At 36.3% G+C, this 16643-nt stretch overlaps 3 protein-coding genes and 1 pseudogene across 4 annotated transcripts; 2 read left to right on the plus strand and 2 right to left on the minus strand.

Moving 5' to 3' along the window:
• On the plus strand, positions 2003–4839 carry LOC18613373 (aluminum-activated malate transporter 14). Of its 2 annotated transcripts, XM_007050579.2 has the most exons (6): positions 2003–2337; positions 2454–2594; positions 2931–3203; positions 3604–3713; positions 3883–4026; positions 4148–4839. In XM_007050579.2, the coding sequence occupies exons 1-6, from the start codon at positions 2061–2063 to the stop codon at positions 4469–4471; spliced, it is 1269 nt and encodes a 422-aa protein (XP_007050641.1). In that variant the 5' UTR covers positions 2003–2060; the 3' UTR covers positions 4472–4839. The 2 variants fall into 2 exon arrangements, with proteins under 2 accessions (XP_007050641.1, XP_017976077.1); XM_018120588.1 differs by lacking the exon at positions 2454–2594.
• On the plus strand, positions 5727–6456 carry LOC18613374 (antifungal protein ginkbilobin-2). Its single transcript, XM_007050580.2, has 2 exons — positions 5727–6193; positions 6274–6456. The coding sequence occupies exons 1-2, from the start codon at positions 5820–5822 to the stop codon at positions 6293–6295; spliced, it is 396 nt and encodes a 131-aa protein (XP_007050642.1). The 5' UTR covers positions 5727–5819; the 3' UTR covers positions 6296–6456.
• On the minus strand, positions 6653–10119 carry LOC108663809 (annotated as a pseudogene).
• Positions 10968–15015, minus strand: LOC18613375 (protein trichome birefringence-like 11). Its single transcript, XM_018121354.1, has 4 exons — positions 14418–15015; positions 13156–13545; positions 12405–12563; positions 10968–11484 (listed from the first exon to the last, which is right to left on the minus strand). Exons 1-4 carry the CDS (start codon positions 14897–14899, stop codon positions 11121–11123), a joined length of 1395 nt encoding a protein of 464 aa, XP_017976843.1. The 5' UTR covers positions 14900–15015; the 3' UTR covers positions 10968–11120.

Raw genomic sequence — 16643 nt, forward strand, 5'->3', positions numbered from 1 at the left:
ATTTAAAATTTTAATAATATATTATAAAAAATAATATTTTTAAATTTAAAAATTAATTAAAATTATTAATATTATAATTATAATAATATTTAAATTATAAAATAAGATATTATTATTTTAAAAGGTGAGTGATTAAATTGTAAATAAAATATTAATATTTAAATTATCAATCATTAATATTTTAAATAAATTATAAATTATTAATATGTGATTAAATTATAATTATGAATAATTTTATTTTTTAAAGATAAATATATATTTAAATTATAATAAGGGTAATTTTGTTTTTAATGAAAATAAATGCTATTATAATGAAAGATGTTTTTATCGTTTTGCCATTTATTATTTTTTATTTCAAAGTTATTTTTACGAACAAAACATAATAATAAGTTATAATAATTATTTCTATCTTATTCTATTTGTTGTACCAAACTACATAATAATTATTTTATTTTATTTTAACAGAATAGCTATTTTTAATTTATTCCGCGGACCAAACTTACTATAAGTTATACAACTAATTATAGTTAACTTAAAACTTAACCAACTAAAATATGCTTTGTGTTAAATTTACAATTGTGTAGCAGCAAAATATGCTTTGGGAATTCCATACAAAGCAGAAAACCATGCAGGAAACGAGCGGGGCATGATGGAAGTGTCCTCAAAAAAGGAGGTCATGGCATCAGATATTTTGAAACTCCAGCATGACAGGACAGTGCAACTTCTTCTTGTAACCATTAGGATGACATATAAAAATGTAAGGCATGTTGCTGAAATCTAGCACATTTGTGGGGGATGTGGACTCATCTAAAGGAGATATTGATAAATGGCACTCATTATAGTGGAATTATCTGAAACCCTGTTCAAATGGTTCTGATCTCAACTTAGAGCTCTACACCCTGGTCCTACCAGCTACATTTGTACTTCCTACGATTTTAGCCAGCCCCCGTCTATGAGCTGCCTTGTATTTTGTACATATTTTAGCTCTTTCATAACTCACGAACAATAGATATAAATGAATGTCTTGAGGATGTTTAATTAATCAATTGGAGTCCATATACTAGTATTAATTTGAAATTTTTTTACTTACTTTGTTAAGATAAAAAAAATAATACATAAAAAACTAAATATACAATATCTCAACACTCGATATTGCTATAAGCTTGAGTTGCGAAACAATTTTAATTTCTATTCTCTAGCTCTGAACAAAGAATTAAACCTCATGAAACAAACCGTATATGTTGTGATTTGTTATATTTCCACTCTTTCTCATATGTTAATTAATTATAATCAAGCTTGTAAAATCTTCATAAAAGACTCTTATTCTTTCCAATTAAAGATGATTGGGGACCCTATTTTATGTTGAGCCATAACCTTTGCAATTAAGAAGTGTATTTAGTACCTACCATGTATACTTAGAAACCTCGTCTCAATTAAATTTTCAACATAAAAAGTTCCAACACTACTAATTAAACAGAGACAACAATCCCTTTGCGGTGTTGCGAATAAAAGGACCTTCCTCTACATCAAATGGTATCATATGTTCGTGCTTCAAGTATACTTATAGCCATGAACATTATATACTTAATTAATAGACGACTTAATTATCAAGCAATAAGTAAAATTCCAATCTGAATAATATGAAATTAGAACATGAAACAATATGTGTAGTTTAAATGGTGGCCATGGCATTTGATCAGGTGTTGCGAAAAGACTATGAACGACATGGAAAGGTACGTCGTGCCGTGCGGTGTGTTCCACTAGAGTCATAAGTCACTTAATTCATAAAGTCGATGTATAGATAAAAGGCTAAAATTAACATGCAAACATGTAAATATTTTTCATGCTATATGGCTACCAACTGCTATTAGTTTGTGCCCACTTTTGGAGCTGATCAGCATTACTTCTTCTTTCCCCACTTTATGCCTGTCCCTGTTGCCATGCTTATTTATAGTCCGTTCCTCCATCTCCACCCAAACTACTCAAATTGAAAGTGAAACTCACAAAGGAAAAAGGAAATAAAGAATCCTACAGAGTAACACAAGTAGTATTATTTGCCAATGGGGTCGATTGTTATAGTCATTCCAGATGGAGAAGGGCTTCCTCCCAAAGAAAACATCAAGAAATTCGATACTTTTTCTTGTCCAGGCATTATTTCCTTTCTAAGAGAAAACAAAAGCAGGCATGACTTGAGAAAAGTGATGCACAGTATCAAGGTTGGTATCGCCCTCGTTTTAGTTTCCCTTCTCTATCTACTCGATCCTCTCTATAAGGAAGTTGGAGAAAATGCCATGTGGGCTATAATGACTGTTGTGGTCGTCTTTGAGTTCTTTGCAGGTTTGTATGCTTTGCTTGTACATACATAGTTGATGATTGACTTTATTTTAATTCCGAATATTTCAAGCTTTTACTCAGTTTTGCTCACTTAGGTGTTTCATATTAACACCTGTCAGGCGCTACACTCAGCAAGGGCTTAAATCGTGGAATTGGGACTGTACTAGGAGGTGGTTTGGGGTGTTTAGCTGCAGCTTTCGCCCAAGCAGTCAGTGGGATTGGCAAAGCCATAGTTGTTGGCATTGCTGTCTTCGTTTTTGGTAGGACAGACCCCCTAGCTAAGGCTTCTTCTTTTCATCCCAAGATTAAAGTTTTAGAGTTGGGGACATCGGGCAGAAAAAATAAAATAAAATTCTCCAATCTCAATATTAATTTTAGATTCAAATCTGAATAATAATAAGATACAAACAAAGTTATTTTCCATTATTAAAAAAGAAAGCCAAAAAAATAGAGTCCTTCTATTAATTCTATTTAATTGTACTAGTACCAATCGTTAAGTAGTGCCATCAAGTGTTATTAGCTGTTCTTTAAAGTCAATATCAAAATCTTATTTTAAAAGCATTCGAATCTTGACAAGGAGCACGGGTGTCTTTCAGGGGCGGCCGCAACTTACACGCGACAGGTGCCAAACATCAAAAAGAAGTACGACTACGGAGCACTAATATTCATTCTCACTTTCAATTTGGTTGTAGTATCGGGTTTACGTGCTGAACAAGTCCTGGAATTGGCCCGTGAGCGTCTCTCAACCATTCTCATGGGCTTCGCCATCTGCATTTTCATAAGTTTGCTCGTCTTCCCCATTTGGGCCAGTGATGAACTCCACGACTCTTTAATCTCAAGATTTGAAGACCTTGCTCGCTCTCTGGAAGGTATGATATTTTTTAACTGTACAATGCATAGTACTTATTTATACCTAATAATACTTATCTTTGAGTCTACATCCCACTATGGGGCCCAAGGTTTGGAGTCGAGGCCTGAGGGGGGCGGACGTGGAGGTGGAAGTGGACCATGACACCTTAAATGTTTCATGGTAATTAAGCCTAAGGATAGACTTCCCGTTGGTTGGGTGTGAACCCAATACGTGACTACCTAGACTAGAAGCGGGTTGATAAGTACGAAAATGGTTGTCTCACCAAAAAAGAAAGCAAAACAAAAATGGTTCAAACAGTGTATATATAGAGCTTTATGACTTAATAGTTACTTCATTGAAATTTCTATATTCACTCATTCTAAGTTCTAACCATGTACTTGTATGTTCTTATGTTGTAGGATTCTCCAAGGAATACTTCGAAAATGTCACCGAGAAGGAAAACAAGTCCAGTGCTAATTTCAGTAGCTGTAAATCAGTCCTGCACTCTAAGACCAAGGATGAATCATTGGTATATTATTTTTTTCTATTGTCAATATCTTGACATGATAAAGTCACCATTTGACACATCCTCTAAAGAAATTGAAGACGCGTAAAATATATAATCAAGGCTATCAAAAATATTTCCTATTCCGACGTATAGTCCAATTCTCGTTTGATAAACAATGGAAATTGTGCAGGTAAATTTTGCAAGATGGGAACCATGGCATTGGAAATTTGGGTTTTCCTACCCCTGGGGAAAGTACATAAAAATAGGAGGGGATCTTAGAGATTTGGCTACAACCATCCTTTCACTTAAAGGTTGCCTTAGATCCCCTACCCAGGTACAAAATGTTCTTAAATCATTTTCTATCATTCACGGTATTGAATAAATGTGTTTTCCACCATCTTTCTTAATTAGGAAAAATTTTCACATATTTATTTGCTTCATTTCTTTGTAATCAGTCATCGGAAGGTCTTCGACAGTCAGTTAAAGAACCATGTGAAGCAATTATATCATCACTTGCATGGACACTAAGAGAACTTGGAGAAAGCATAAAAAATATGAGAAACTGTCGATCTGAGGATGTGGTTGTGCCAAAATTGAAGTCAGTAAGGCTAGAGCTAAGTATCGCTGTGACTCCTGCCACACTTGGAACTAATTTGGAGAATGCTGATGGGCTTGGATTAGCAAGCTTCGTATATTCATTGATGGAGATGGTGGAAAAAATGGAAGAGTTGGCAAAAGATGTGGACGAACTTGGAGAACTTGGAGGTTTCCATAAATAGTTGATTACGTATTTCAAGCTATAATTGTGCATATTGTAGTACTACTGTACATAAATCATAGGCCAATATTTTTGGCTGGCTATACAGGATTTTTGAAATGAATTCCCAGAAAAAAAAACAAAGAGAGATGGTTTCCTGGGAAATATTATTTTTTACTTATTTAGTAAAACTAGATGATAAGAACAAAAGTGGGGTGGGGAAAAAAGTTTTGAGTATTAAACAAGTGAGAGAGGAATATACAAAGCCTGGAGTTGTTACTTAGTTAAGGAGCTTACTAGCTTTATTTTTGTAGTTACTAAGAATTAAGAAATCCATTACAATGAATTTGTAGTCATACCCATATAAAACGGTTTAAAGTCTATGAAAATCAGAAGTGTGTGACATATGGCTGTATCGCTTTTAATCTACTGAATCCGAATAAATGTGAACCGCATCTCATGACAATTTCTTTTTCTTTAACAAATTTCATCGGCTGTTTTTCAGGAAAAAGTTCTTTTTTGGCAAGCCTTGCGTGCCCGTTTTGCCCATTATATTGTTAAACTCTATTTGGGCCTACGGGCCCCTGGGGCTGGCTAGTTGGTAAACCAATGCCGGACGGCCCTGACGTAATCTTTCTCTAAGTAAATTATCTTGTATTTCTAGAGAAAAAAACACCAAGATCAAACCAGATGGAAGCTTCTGAAAGAAAAGGCCAAAAAAGGGCAGCTTCTGGAATTTTAAATGAGTCATTGACAGAGCAATAACTCAAACTGGGCCTTGTGTTAGCAGGTCGGCTGCACCTGAGCTTGTTTCACAACATTTTTTGGACTTCCAAGTTGCATACAAGCAATACTACTATCCTCTATTTAAGAGAGGAGAAGAGGGTGATTAATTATTCTTTCACATAAACTGATAAACATCCATTTCAGGTAAAAGATCATAAGAAACTGGATAGGATCCCAAATCATATATGACTTATTTAAAAAATTAAAGGCAATGCAGCTGGTGCTGGCTGAACCATTTAAGTACAGAAGATGCTTAGGATGCCTCGTATGAGGTAAAATGACAGCTATGGGCATCTTCTTTCTAGACAATGGCACTGAGCCTCAGAGGCTCAGAGCTTCCTAATCTGATCCGTAAATCAAGCGATAGGTTAACGTAATGGATACCAACAAGGATACATCTAGTCAAACAGAGAATTTCAAAATATTACCAAGTGCGCAAGGACAAAAGTCAAACATCACCGTATATTGATGTTGATGGAGAAACCAATGAGAAACAAGAAAGCCCCATCCAAAGTCATAGGGAGTCTCGTGTCTGATCAGAAACTTTGAATCAATCAAGAAAAGAAAGAAAAAGAATTTAAGATATGGGTTTTCTTCCAAAACTGGCAGCAGCCGTGATCGGATTGCTTTTGCTATGCAGTAATGTCAGAAGCGTCCCAAATACAAGCGTGACAACTGTTCTTTGCAACTCGGGTGTCTATTCCAAGGGTGACCCTTTTGCCACTAGTTTGGCCTTTGTTCTTGAAGAATTAGAGACTGTAACGCCAACGCGCAAGGGGTACGATTACTTCAATATCTCCCCATATCCTAATGCTTTTGCCTATGGTCATGCGGCTTGTAACCAGAACCTGACGAGCTCGGACTGTGCTACTTGTTTGTCTGCTGCTAAAACAGCCATGTTCGGAACGTGTCAAAGTCGAATAGGGGCTCGCTCGGTGCTCCATGATTGTACACTTAGGTATGAGCAATATCCATTTACTGACTAAACAGCTTTCTGACTGGAATTGACTTTTATCTGATAATATGTTTGTTTTGTAGCACAAAGTGTTTGCAACAGTGAAACCTTATCTATTTTGATGTGATTATTCCTGTTTCGATTGTGGACTTGTAATTCACTCTTTTTTCTTTGTAATCTAATTCTGGGTTCTTGGAGACACAACAGCAATTGTGCTTTTTCTGTAATCTGCATGAAGGTTTGAGTGCGCTAGTATTTTTTTTTTCCTGCGGTTATTGATGTGAAATGGAAAACATGAATTATTGGCACACTAATTGGAACACGAATAAAAAATTTGAGTAATTGCAAACACATGTATAACACCATCTAGTTGGATGCCAACACAGAAAGGATAATGGTTTACATACTTTAAAGAAGCTTAGCAAACGTATCAATTCTGCATTGCACTCTAAAAGTATTATAGTCTAGAAAAACAGTATTTCCCTATACATGAAAATTGGAAATTGTAAGAGAACATATCAAGGGCTCTCCATTTTTTTTTTTTTTGTCTTTTTTTGCCATTTCATCCTTGCTGGAGGAAATTCCTTACAGACTATCATAATAGAGTGACATCCGTATCAATAAACTACCTAGATCTCTCGATACAAACTGCGATGAACCATTCAATACTTGGGTACGAGTTCCTCTGTCCAAGAATGAGGAGAACCAGGTTTGTGTTGAACAAGCCAAGAAGAATTTCAACAAACATTCCAATAAAGCAGAAAGTGGGGAGGAAGAATTTGCATAAACGACAGTCAATCTATGGCAAAATGTGATTGGTCAGTTGCACAAGATTCTCAGGCTTAACATTTACCAGGAATATGGACCATTTCTTATGCACTTAACTCCCCTATATATTGTTAATAATAATCAGGAAACTTTCATTTACAGTCACATTGGAGCCTGACGGACTGGAGGAGCGAGCAAACTCCTGCTTGAGAAAAACTGCATAAAGTAGCTCATTCCATGAATCAGGGACCCCAGGCAAGCACCAGTGGCTACAATCTTCACCAGAAGGTTCTGATTCATTTCCCGGCCCAAAATGGTACAAAGATGTATGGCCATCTTGTCTTCGATAAGTCATGGGAGTCACATTCATCATCTCCATCACTTGCAACCTATCTGGATGCTTTGACAATACATCACATACTATCTCAATGCTATTTTCAGTTTTTATCAGGAAATGGACCAAAGTCAGGTAGCTTTATATGGTGACAACTTCCACCATTGCTCCAGGCACCACCTCTGTTTCATCAAACCAATACATCAGTGGTCAATCATATCATTCAATGATATGATAAGTTTGAAGCACAAGGAATCATGATGCTAATACCCATAGATATATAAAATGAGAAAAAGCATTCAAAACTATTGAGTATATATGGATCGGAAACTTGAAAATAGCATTCAGCTTATTGCAGCATAGTAGTTAGCAAGGGCCCTATATTACACCATCATCAACATTATTGAATGTTTCAGCTTACTATGGCGAGAATGCACCTTGACATTTTAACTTCAATGTGAAGTCCTATTCTTGTGTTTGTTTATTGTTTTAATGATATTTCCTTTCAACTTTTGGGATCTACCAATTATTGCAGCAAGCAACACCAGTTCTAAAACAGAACCTATGCCTGCAGGAGCATGCCATGAAAAAGTCAGTTCTATTCAATCTATTTCATATCTCTTTTGAAGTTTTAAGAGATCAAATGCGGTTTTGTGTTCAAAAGAAGTAAAAATGATATATTCTCTATGAGGGAAAGAGATGACGAGTGACAATGATACTTGATATTCATATCCATCTTGCTGATACCAGAATATGCATAATAAAGCAGAATAAGACCTCCAATGTTTGAAAGCCAAGCTAAAGCTAGAGTAAGAAAGAACTATCAATGATTGAATGACAAAGAATAACTGAATAAGTAAACAAATAGTTTAAAAGCAAAGAGGTAAAAAAAAAAAAAAACCTGTAATGTGAAGGAGCATAGGTTCGGAAAAAAACTTGGGTCTTGTTTGTATTTACTTGACTGTGAACAAAGTCAACTAACGTTTCAATAGATTTCTGGAATGCTGTTGCAAGGTCCATCTTTAAGTTCACGTTTGTTCCCTCTTGGAAATAACAACACTGACAAATAAATCGAAATATCAGGGTCATCAACCATAGCAAGAGCTAATGGTAACTTCAATAAACTAGAACTAGAATTTACTAGGGGCTTCTTTCTATAATCATTCATTCTACATGCATGATCCACTAGATCTCATATATAGTTGATCAGTCACACAAACATAAATAGGTATAAACTAGATCAATTTTTTTGTTTTTTTGACAAGCAAGTAGTATATTTCATTGCATAGAAAGCCTAACAAAAACTACCCCAACATGGTAGTAGGACAGCACAACTCTAGAAAGACAGGACCCTTCTAGAGAGGCTTATCAACAATCAATCAACAGCATTTGAATGGTTGCATATATATGTGATCAACACTATCATCCGTCATAATGTCACACAATAACCCAGCATCATCACATAGCAACCAGATAGATCATAGATCATAATTAATATAATCAGATAGATCATAGATGATAATTACCGGTCAGTGGTCTTCTCTCGACTCCACCAGTGACCACTGTTAAAAACTAGCACATCTGCGTCAACCCAGTGCTGGTGAGTGCGGGTCATATGATCCAGTCTTAGAGTCATCTTAACACCTTTTGAAGCTCCTCGTGGACCACTTCCCTGGGCCACTGGAAATGGAGCTCTGTAGTATTCCAGTGTGCAGTTATAACCCGCAAACCTGAAAACCAAGAACCCTCTATGCTTTGTGATTGGGCTTCCATTCACCTCATATATTGAATTCTTACTGGGAACAGCAGCACTAAGCATGCAGAGCATAGACTCCCATTGGTTCCTCCCAATTGAGTCACCAATATATGCAAGGCGCCGATTCCTTAGCTTTTCCAGCATCTTCGTTGCATTAAATCTGTATTCAAGAAAGAGAAAACCAAACCTTAAGATAACAGTAATACTTTTTCTGCTATCGATCTGGAAATTTCAGGAACATAGTTGACAGTAATGAAACCATATCGTATTAAAAGGAGGCTTGCTAACATAGGCCCTAAGATCATGTAACACAAACGGACAATTCATTGTTGAAAACCGACACTTTTTAACTGCAATGAGATAAGTATTTTCTTTTTCCTTCTTCAACTAAAGTTAGAGATAAACTCTTTATTTTATTTTCTCTTTTAATTTCCATTTATTATAAAAGAAAACCAATAAGATAAAAAGAAAAGAAGAAAGACGCACAAAAAGGGTGCAGGCCTGGGCAAATTGCAACCTTTAGGCTGCCAACGCCACTTGATGTAGAAACTATCAGGCCTACCATTTTCTAAACACCGGAAACCACTATCTATAAAAGGGCAATTTGGACTCTGATACAGTGGATAGTTATCGTCCCAAACCCATTTCCCATCATAAATATCACAAGTATCTCCATCTTCATCCAAAAATCCAAGCAGTTCATTGGCATTCAGTGCTGTTGCTTCTGCGTGCAATGCTGATGATGCAGAACCACTAAGTCCAAACCAAGGGAATCCATGGAAGATGACAGCCTGGAAATTTAAGTAAAAGAAGCAACCTGTGAAGAGGCAAGCAGCCAAAGTGAAGCCAAGGAAAGCCAGAAAGGGCTCAAGAAGGTTAAATTGCTTGAGTTTCTTCGAAAAATCCAAATGGGTTATTGTGTTCAAGTCTTGTGTAGCTGCGTTCTTTGTCATCCTTAAGAACCTCAACAAAAGAAAAAACATTTACATTCATTCACGGTCTGTACTTTTAAGGGAAGATTTTAGTGAGAAACGAAATGGGGAGTTTAGCATCTTAAACAGTCGGAACTCAAGGAAAAAGACATGTGTTTTTGCCAATGCTGTTTAGCCATGAAAGAATACTAAACTAAGCGGTTCTAACCGCAGTAAAACTTTCATTTCTAGCAAAATTACAGCAGCCAGTGGACAAACACTTCTTTTCAGGAATGTAAAATCGAAAGAAAAGGGCCAATGTGTGCGGCAGCGTTTGGACCTCATGCTGTCAGTCATGCGGTCGTCGCTAAAAAACGTTGGAAAAAAGTGAAGACCCCCCACATAACAGTGCTACGACATTTAAGTCTAGGAGAATTTCGAGATCTGCAATAATATCAAGATATACTTGCAATATATGGAGGAAAATAAAATCTAGGAGAAGATGGAGGGGCCTTGAACTTGATTCAATGCACTAGGCAATTGCCAATGCGGTGAATTTTTTTTATCAAATAAAAATATTTTTTTAAAGCAAGACCCCTTTCTTTAGGAATAAACTTTGTTTATTGTCTCTTATAATTAACGGTTTATTCCGATAATTTATTAACCAAAGCTAACTGCCAATTGGTATTATATATATATCGAAACCTTAAGCTTAGGTCAAAATTTGTTTAAATCACTGCATTAATTAAGCATACTATAATAACAAATTACTTACCCAAAAAGGTCAAAAAAAAAAAAATCCATGTTTCGTATGTCCTGAGGATCTGTTTAGGCTGTTGACTTTGGATGTCAATCTGAATCCTAAATCCATGTGAATTTTATTTCCAAAGGTTGAAAGTCTTATATGAAATTTATTATCCTCCCATTACTGCAAAATTTAGGGGTATCCAACCATTGAAATTGACCATTTTTTCATTCCGAGCATGGCCGAAACTAGAAGTCTAAGAGTGAGGGGAAAAGAATTTGCTATAAATTCATTGATCAAGTGGACAAGATTCTCGAATCTCAAGCCTATATTTGTCAGAAATATGAATCTTTTTTCCTATACATTCATGTATTGTTGCCAGTAGCAATAGGCAATAAGTATGTACCGTCACAAAATCACAATGGAGCTTGCGAATTTGGAGTTGAACTTGATGAGCGTATGGATTCCCGCTGGAGAAAAAGAGCATAAATAAGCTCATTCCATGAATCAGGCACGCCAGGCAAACACCAGTGGCTACAATCTTGACGATTGAGAGGACCTGGCCCATTTCCTGGCCCAAAATGATACAAAGATGTATGTCCATCTTGTCTTCGATATGTCATGGGATTAATATTCATCAGCTTCACTAGAAATCCTTGTGGGTGCTTTGACAATACACTAGAGACAATATCAACAAGCTTTTCGGTTTTATTAGGCAATGGACCAAAGTCAGGCAGCTTTAATTGATGACAGTGTCCTCCAGTTTTCCAAGTGCCACCTCTGTTCATCCATCCGAAATAATGTTGATTAATCAATTATATGTATATACTTGTATTAGTTGTATGGTATAATAATTTTGAAGCACAAAGGAGTAATGACAATAATACGTTGGTGTGGAAAAAAATCATTGCATACATATGGAGTATGGACCATATAAAAAGTTTCAAACACAGCATTCAAGTTGCTACAATAACTTGTATCAGCGCGAGAGCCATATTACAACCACATAGCATTTTGAAATACTTCAGCTTTAAATGGATGGCATACACTATAACATATCAGAATTTAGGAAAGGTCCAGCAGTTGAAACAAAAGTGGACTGACGCTAATGCAAGTTCTTAAATACTGGTGTTGGTTTATCATGTTATTGCTATCCCATTTCAACTTTTTGCAGATGCATTTCCAGTTCTAAAACAGAACTGCATGCCTGCAGCCACGGCTATAAAAGGGCAGTTTTCTTTTTCTTTTTGCCTTTACCCTCTAGCTGGTGGTTGAGAAGTGACAACACTGAAGAAGCATCTAAAATTCAATGTTCGTCTCATGTCAAACAATTGAAATTTTACGAGAAACTCAGCCAAGAGCACATCATAACAGCTATTGCTATTTGGGTCTCAAACCATGAAATACAAACTTTTACTGCTTCTAAAAAAAAAAAAAAAAAACTTACTTTTACTTCCTTTTAGTCTTATAAGTGATCAATGGAGCATCATGTTCAAAAGGGTTAACAATCATAAGTTTCCAGAATAAAGGGATGAAGGCTGATAAGGGTAAAAAAGAATTCCAATATTCATATATACCTTAATGCTGACAACAGATAGTATCGCCAATGTGAGAGAACTAAGCAGAAATATGAGTAAGAAAGAACAATCAAACAAACAATGAAGAATTGAAAATATAAAGAGAAAAGCAATGGGGTAAACCTGAAATGTACAGGAGCATAGGTGCGAAAAAGAACTTGTGTCTTGTTTGTATCTACTTGACTGCTAACAAAATCAACTAATGTTTCAATTGATTTTTGGAATGCAGTTCTAAGGTCCATCTCCATCTTCACCTCTGTTCCTTCTTGGAAATAACAACCACTGCCACATAAACGTAAATCCAAAGATTAGACATCATTTGATTATGACAAGAATCACCTGTGACTTCATTAAACTACCCTCAAAACAAATGGCCCTCTGTTTCTGTTCATGTTACTTATCTCTACTATTATTAATAAGGATGGATGATTTATGCTCTATTTCCATGATTTTTGGAGAGGTTGGATATTTTAAACTTCTTGCTCTCAATAGCTCAAGCCGAAACATCTACCAGAGGAACTTTTACCTCACAGAGAAAGAAGTAAATAAGCAGAAAGCTGCAAAACAGAGTTGTCAAAGGGGATTTGGGGGGTGTCGGGGTGGGGAGGATTTATCTTCATTTTCTTTGAAAAAGCTCCATCAAACATATTTTTAGTACTTTTATGTACTTGGTGCACTGCTCTAATTCTAGATTCAATATGATCAACTTGATTCTCATGAATTCCTATAACTGATTCCAATAATTGATAAATCGAAGACATGGCATCTAAAAAAGTAGATTCCTATAAGTCACAATACACACAGAGATAGGCGTGCATGTAAACACACACACAAACTAGGTCATATAAAGTGGTATCAGATTGATGAGATTTACTGTTTTATCGTCTTCTCATAACTCCACCAATGGCCACTGTTAAAAACTAGCACATCTGCATCTTTCCACTGCTGATGACTCCAGGTCATATGATCCAGTCTTAGAGTCATGTTGACACCTTTTGGAGATCCCCTTGGAGAACTGCCCTGCACCACTAGATATGGAGATCTGTAGTATTCAACTGTGCAGTTATAATCTTCAAACCTGAAACTCAAGAACCCTTTGTGCTTTGTGATTGGGTTCCCATTCACCTCATAAATTGAATCCTTGTTGGGAATAGCAGTAGCAAGCATGCACAGCATAGATTCCCATTGGTTTCTTCCAATGGAGTCACCTATAAATGCAAGGCGCCGGTTTCGCAGCTTTTCCAGCATCATTGTTGCATTAAATCTGTCTTCAAGGAGATAATGTCAGATATAATATCCCCCTTCAATCAATCAGCATTTCTCAAGAACAGATGTAACAGTAATGAAACAATTCACTAAAATGAGGAATGCTTGTGCTGGCCATGAAACCAGGTTACAACTGAGTTATAATCATGATTTTAGTGGATACAAGAGGGATTTTTCTGTTTTAGAGGAAAACAGGTAAGATCATTAATCAAAATTTTAAAATATTTTGAACAGTGTCTAAATAGAATCAACTAACGAAGTGGCCATATCAGAATATATGAACTCATAAAGAAAGGAAGACATAAAATTATGATGCAGTTTGTCAGGGTATACGAATTAGATGCTTGGGAGAAGGTAGGAGGAAAGACTGTCAGCCATGGAAAAAACAGTTAAAAATTATGAATGAATAATGCCAAAAGTTAGGAATGGAACGTATCAACAGATAGCAAACAGTCAACAAACAACAATACAATTTGAAAATGATTCAAACAGATAATAACAAAGACACCAATCAAGAATAAAAACATGAACATTAAGGATAGATAAACCAAAAACAATGGTCGAACCGTCTTTCATACACAGGCCAAGATCAAAATTCCAACCTTTTCCTATCCAAAACAGAGAAACATCAGCAATGCCCCTCTGCTAGCTGGAAATCTTTAGTAGTAAAAAGTTGCTGATGACAGGCGCTATTTAATGAAGACGAGCCAATATTTCTTTAAGAAAAATTAAACTTAAAGCTTTATCTTTTCTTCTATTAAGATTTGATTCTGTCCCCTTAGCAGTTAGCAGCAAGCAAAACAGATAGTACTAATTACTAAAATAAGAGTCAGATAAAAAGGAGAAATATAAGAAAAAAGGAAAAAGCACCTTGGCAAATCGCAACCATTAGGCTGCCAACGCCACTTGGTGTAGTAACTATCAGGCCTGCCATTCTCTAAACACCGGAAACCACTATCTACAAAAGGGCAATCCTGGCTTTGATAAAGTGGATAGTCATCATCCCAAACCCATTTTCCATCATAAATATCACACATATCTCCACCTTCATCTAAAAATCCCAGCCGTCCATTCACATTCAGTGTTGTTGCTGGTGCCATAGCTATTGCTGCTTCGACTTCTGAATCTTCTGATGGTGGTGATGGAGTACCACGAAGTCCAAACAAAGGGAAACCAGGGTGGAGGACAGCCCGGTAATCCAAGTAAAAGAAGCCCCCAATGAAGAGACAAGTGACTAAAATGAAGCCAAGAACACCCAGAAAAGGTTCAAGTGGTTTGAAGTGCTTGGATTTCTTGGAGAAATCCAAGTGGGTTGTTTTGTTCAAGTCTTGTGAAGTTGCGTTCTTTGTCATCCTTACCTCACGAATTAAAAGGAAGAAAAGATTCACATTGATTCACGGGCTGTGTTGCCCAGATTGTACAGAAAAAGGGTGGCTTTAAAGGACGATTACAGAGAGAAGAAAAAAAAGTGGGGTCTTGCCAAGGAAAATACGGCATTAATGGCTAGCTATGAGTTCTTTTTTCTTCAATATTGTCTTAATTAAGGAAGAAAAGGAAATCATTCAAACAATAAAAACGTTTATGATTTTGTAGTTAGCGTTAGACTGACAAAGAAAAATTTAAAAGCAGTACAATTAAATACAAATCATTCAAGCATTCAATACGGCTCTTAACTTTTAATTTGCCTTAATTGAGACTTTGAAGAAAGACAAATAAATACTCCTATCATCAGAACTCCCAAGAAATGTTTTTGTCGTGCTGCTGTCTTAGCCAAGAAAGAAGACAAAAAAGGAGCAAACTGATAAGCTAGGAATCGAATTTCATTCAATAACAAATTACACGAGCCAAAGTAAACAAGGGTGAGAGAGAGAGGAGGTGAGTGGGGATTGGAGAGCGAAAGGTGGCCATGTCTAAGAGCAATAGTTGGGACCTCATGCTGTCATTCGTGCGTTCGTGGACTCGCGTCTCGTGGTGGATGCAGAACGTGGAAAAAAGATAAATAAGACCCCCGACATAAACATTGCCCTGCCATCAATGGCAGGAGAGCTTCAAAAAGTGCAATTATTCCAAAGCACACAACTTTTATTCGACGGGAAAAAAAAATCATAGTCCGTTTGTTTATAGCTACAAGGAAAGTGATTTTGTATATTTAAAAAAAGTTATAAATGTTTTTTTTAAATTAAATTGTATGTGAACAAAGTATATATATATATAATTAATTTTATGTATAATCTAACTCTAATTATATATTCGGATGGAGGGGAGTCTAATGAAGATGGATTCATGGAGGGTTCTGAAGCAAGGAACGCTGAAGTAGAAGAAGAGGATCCTGCTGATTTCAAAGTAAAACTGATAGATGGCATCCCTTCTATCTCGACATCCAACAGGAAACAAGCGGAATTATCCAACTAATAGCAGAAGTCCGCGGTGGTAAGCTTGTTATGGCGCCGACTGTTCTACATAATCTTGAATGCAAGAACTGAAACTCTATGGACACCTAGAGGGAGATTCACAAAAGTTAACCTAGACGACGATAATTATTTGGTTAAATTCTCAGAGAAGGGTGACTATCTTAGAGCTTTGTTGGATGGGCCTTGGTTAATCTAGGGACATTATTTAATAGGTATGTCATGGACACCATCGTTTTCTAAAGACAGTCAGGATTTACCAACGGTGGCAGCTTGGGTTCAGTTTCTTGCTATGTCGCTGCATCTATATCATAAGTTGGTATTGAGAAAAATTGCATCGGTGTTAGGTCGACTTCTAAAAATATATTACAATACAGATACAAAAAAGAGGGGGAAACTTGCTAGAGTAGCTATTAAACTTAACCTTACTAAACCTTTGATACCAAAGATTCTCATCAATTGTAGAAAACAGGTGGTTGAGTATGAGGGGCTCCCACGTGTGTGTTTCACTCGTGGAATTTTTGGCCACACTAAAGACGTTTGTAGTAAAAATGTCATTGTTACTATTCTTGAGAATGATAAAGGGAACAGTGAGAATGTGGAAGTGTCGTAACCAAACAGCTCCCAATTTGGCCCCTCGATGATTGTCTCTCATAGAAGAACTCGAGCTCGTGATACGAAGAGAGAT

Source organism: Theobroma cacao, chromosome 1, assembly GCF_000208745.1.
Source record: "Theobroma cacao cultivar B97-61/B2 chromosome 1, Criollo_cocoa_genome_V2, whole genome shotgun sequence".
NCBI lineage: Eukaryota > Viridiplantae > Streptophyta > Magnoliopsida > Malvales > Malvaceae > Theobroma > Theobroma cacao.

Excerpts from the sequence above, each read along its gene's own strand:
- LOC18613373 (XM_007050579.2), top strand. The coding sequence starts at position 2,061 with ATGGGGTCGATTGTTATAGTCATTCCAGATGGAGAAGGGCTTCCTCCC. Across the intron at positions 3,204-3,603 it reads CCTTGCTCGCTCTCTGGAAG|GATTCTCCAAGGAATACTTC; the intron begins GTATGATATTTT and ends CTTATGTTGTAG. Across the intron at positions 3,714-3,882 it reads AGACCAAGGATGAATCATTG|GTAAATTTTGCAAGATGGGA; the intron begins GTATATTATTTT and ends GAAATTGTGCAG.
- LOC18613374 (XM_007050580.2), top strand. The coding sequence starts at position 5,820 with ATGGGTTTTCTTCCAAAACTGGCAGCAGCCGTGATCGGATTGCTTTTG. Across the intron at positions 6,194-6,273 it reads CTCCATGATTGTACACTTAG|CACAAAGTGTTTGCAACAGT; the intron begins GTATGAGCAATA and ends TTTGTTTTGTAG.
- LOC18613375 (XM_018121354.1), bottom strand. The coding sequence starts at position 14,899 with ATGACAAAGAACGCAACTTCACAAGACTTGAACAAAACAACCCACTTG. Across the intron at positions 13,546-14,417 it reads AATGGTTGCGATTTGCCAAG|ATTTAATGCAACAATGATGC; the intron begins GTGCTTTTTCCT and ends CCTTGAAGACAG. Across the intron at positions 11,485-12,404 it reads TATGCTCCTGTACATTTCAG|AGGTGGCACTTGGAAAACTG; the intron begins GTTTACCCCATT and ends ATGGATGAACAG.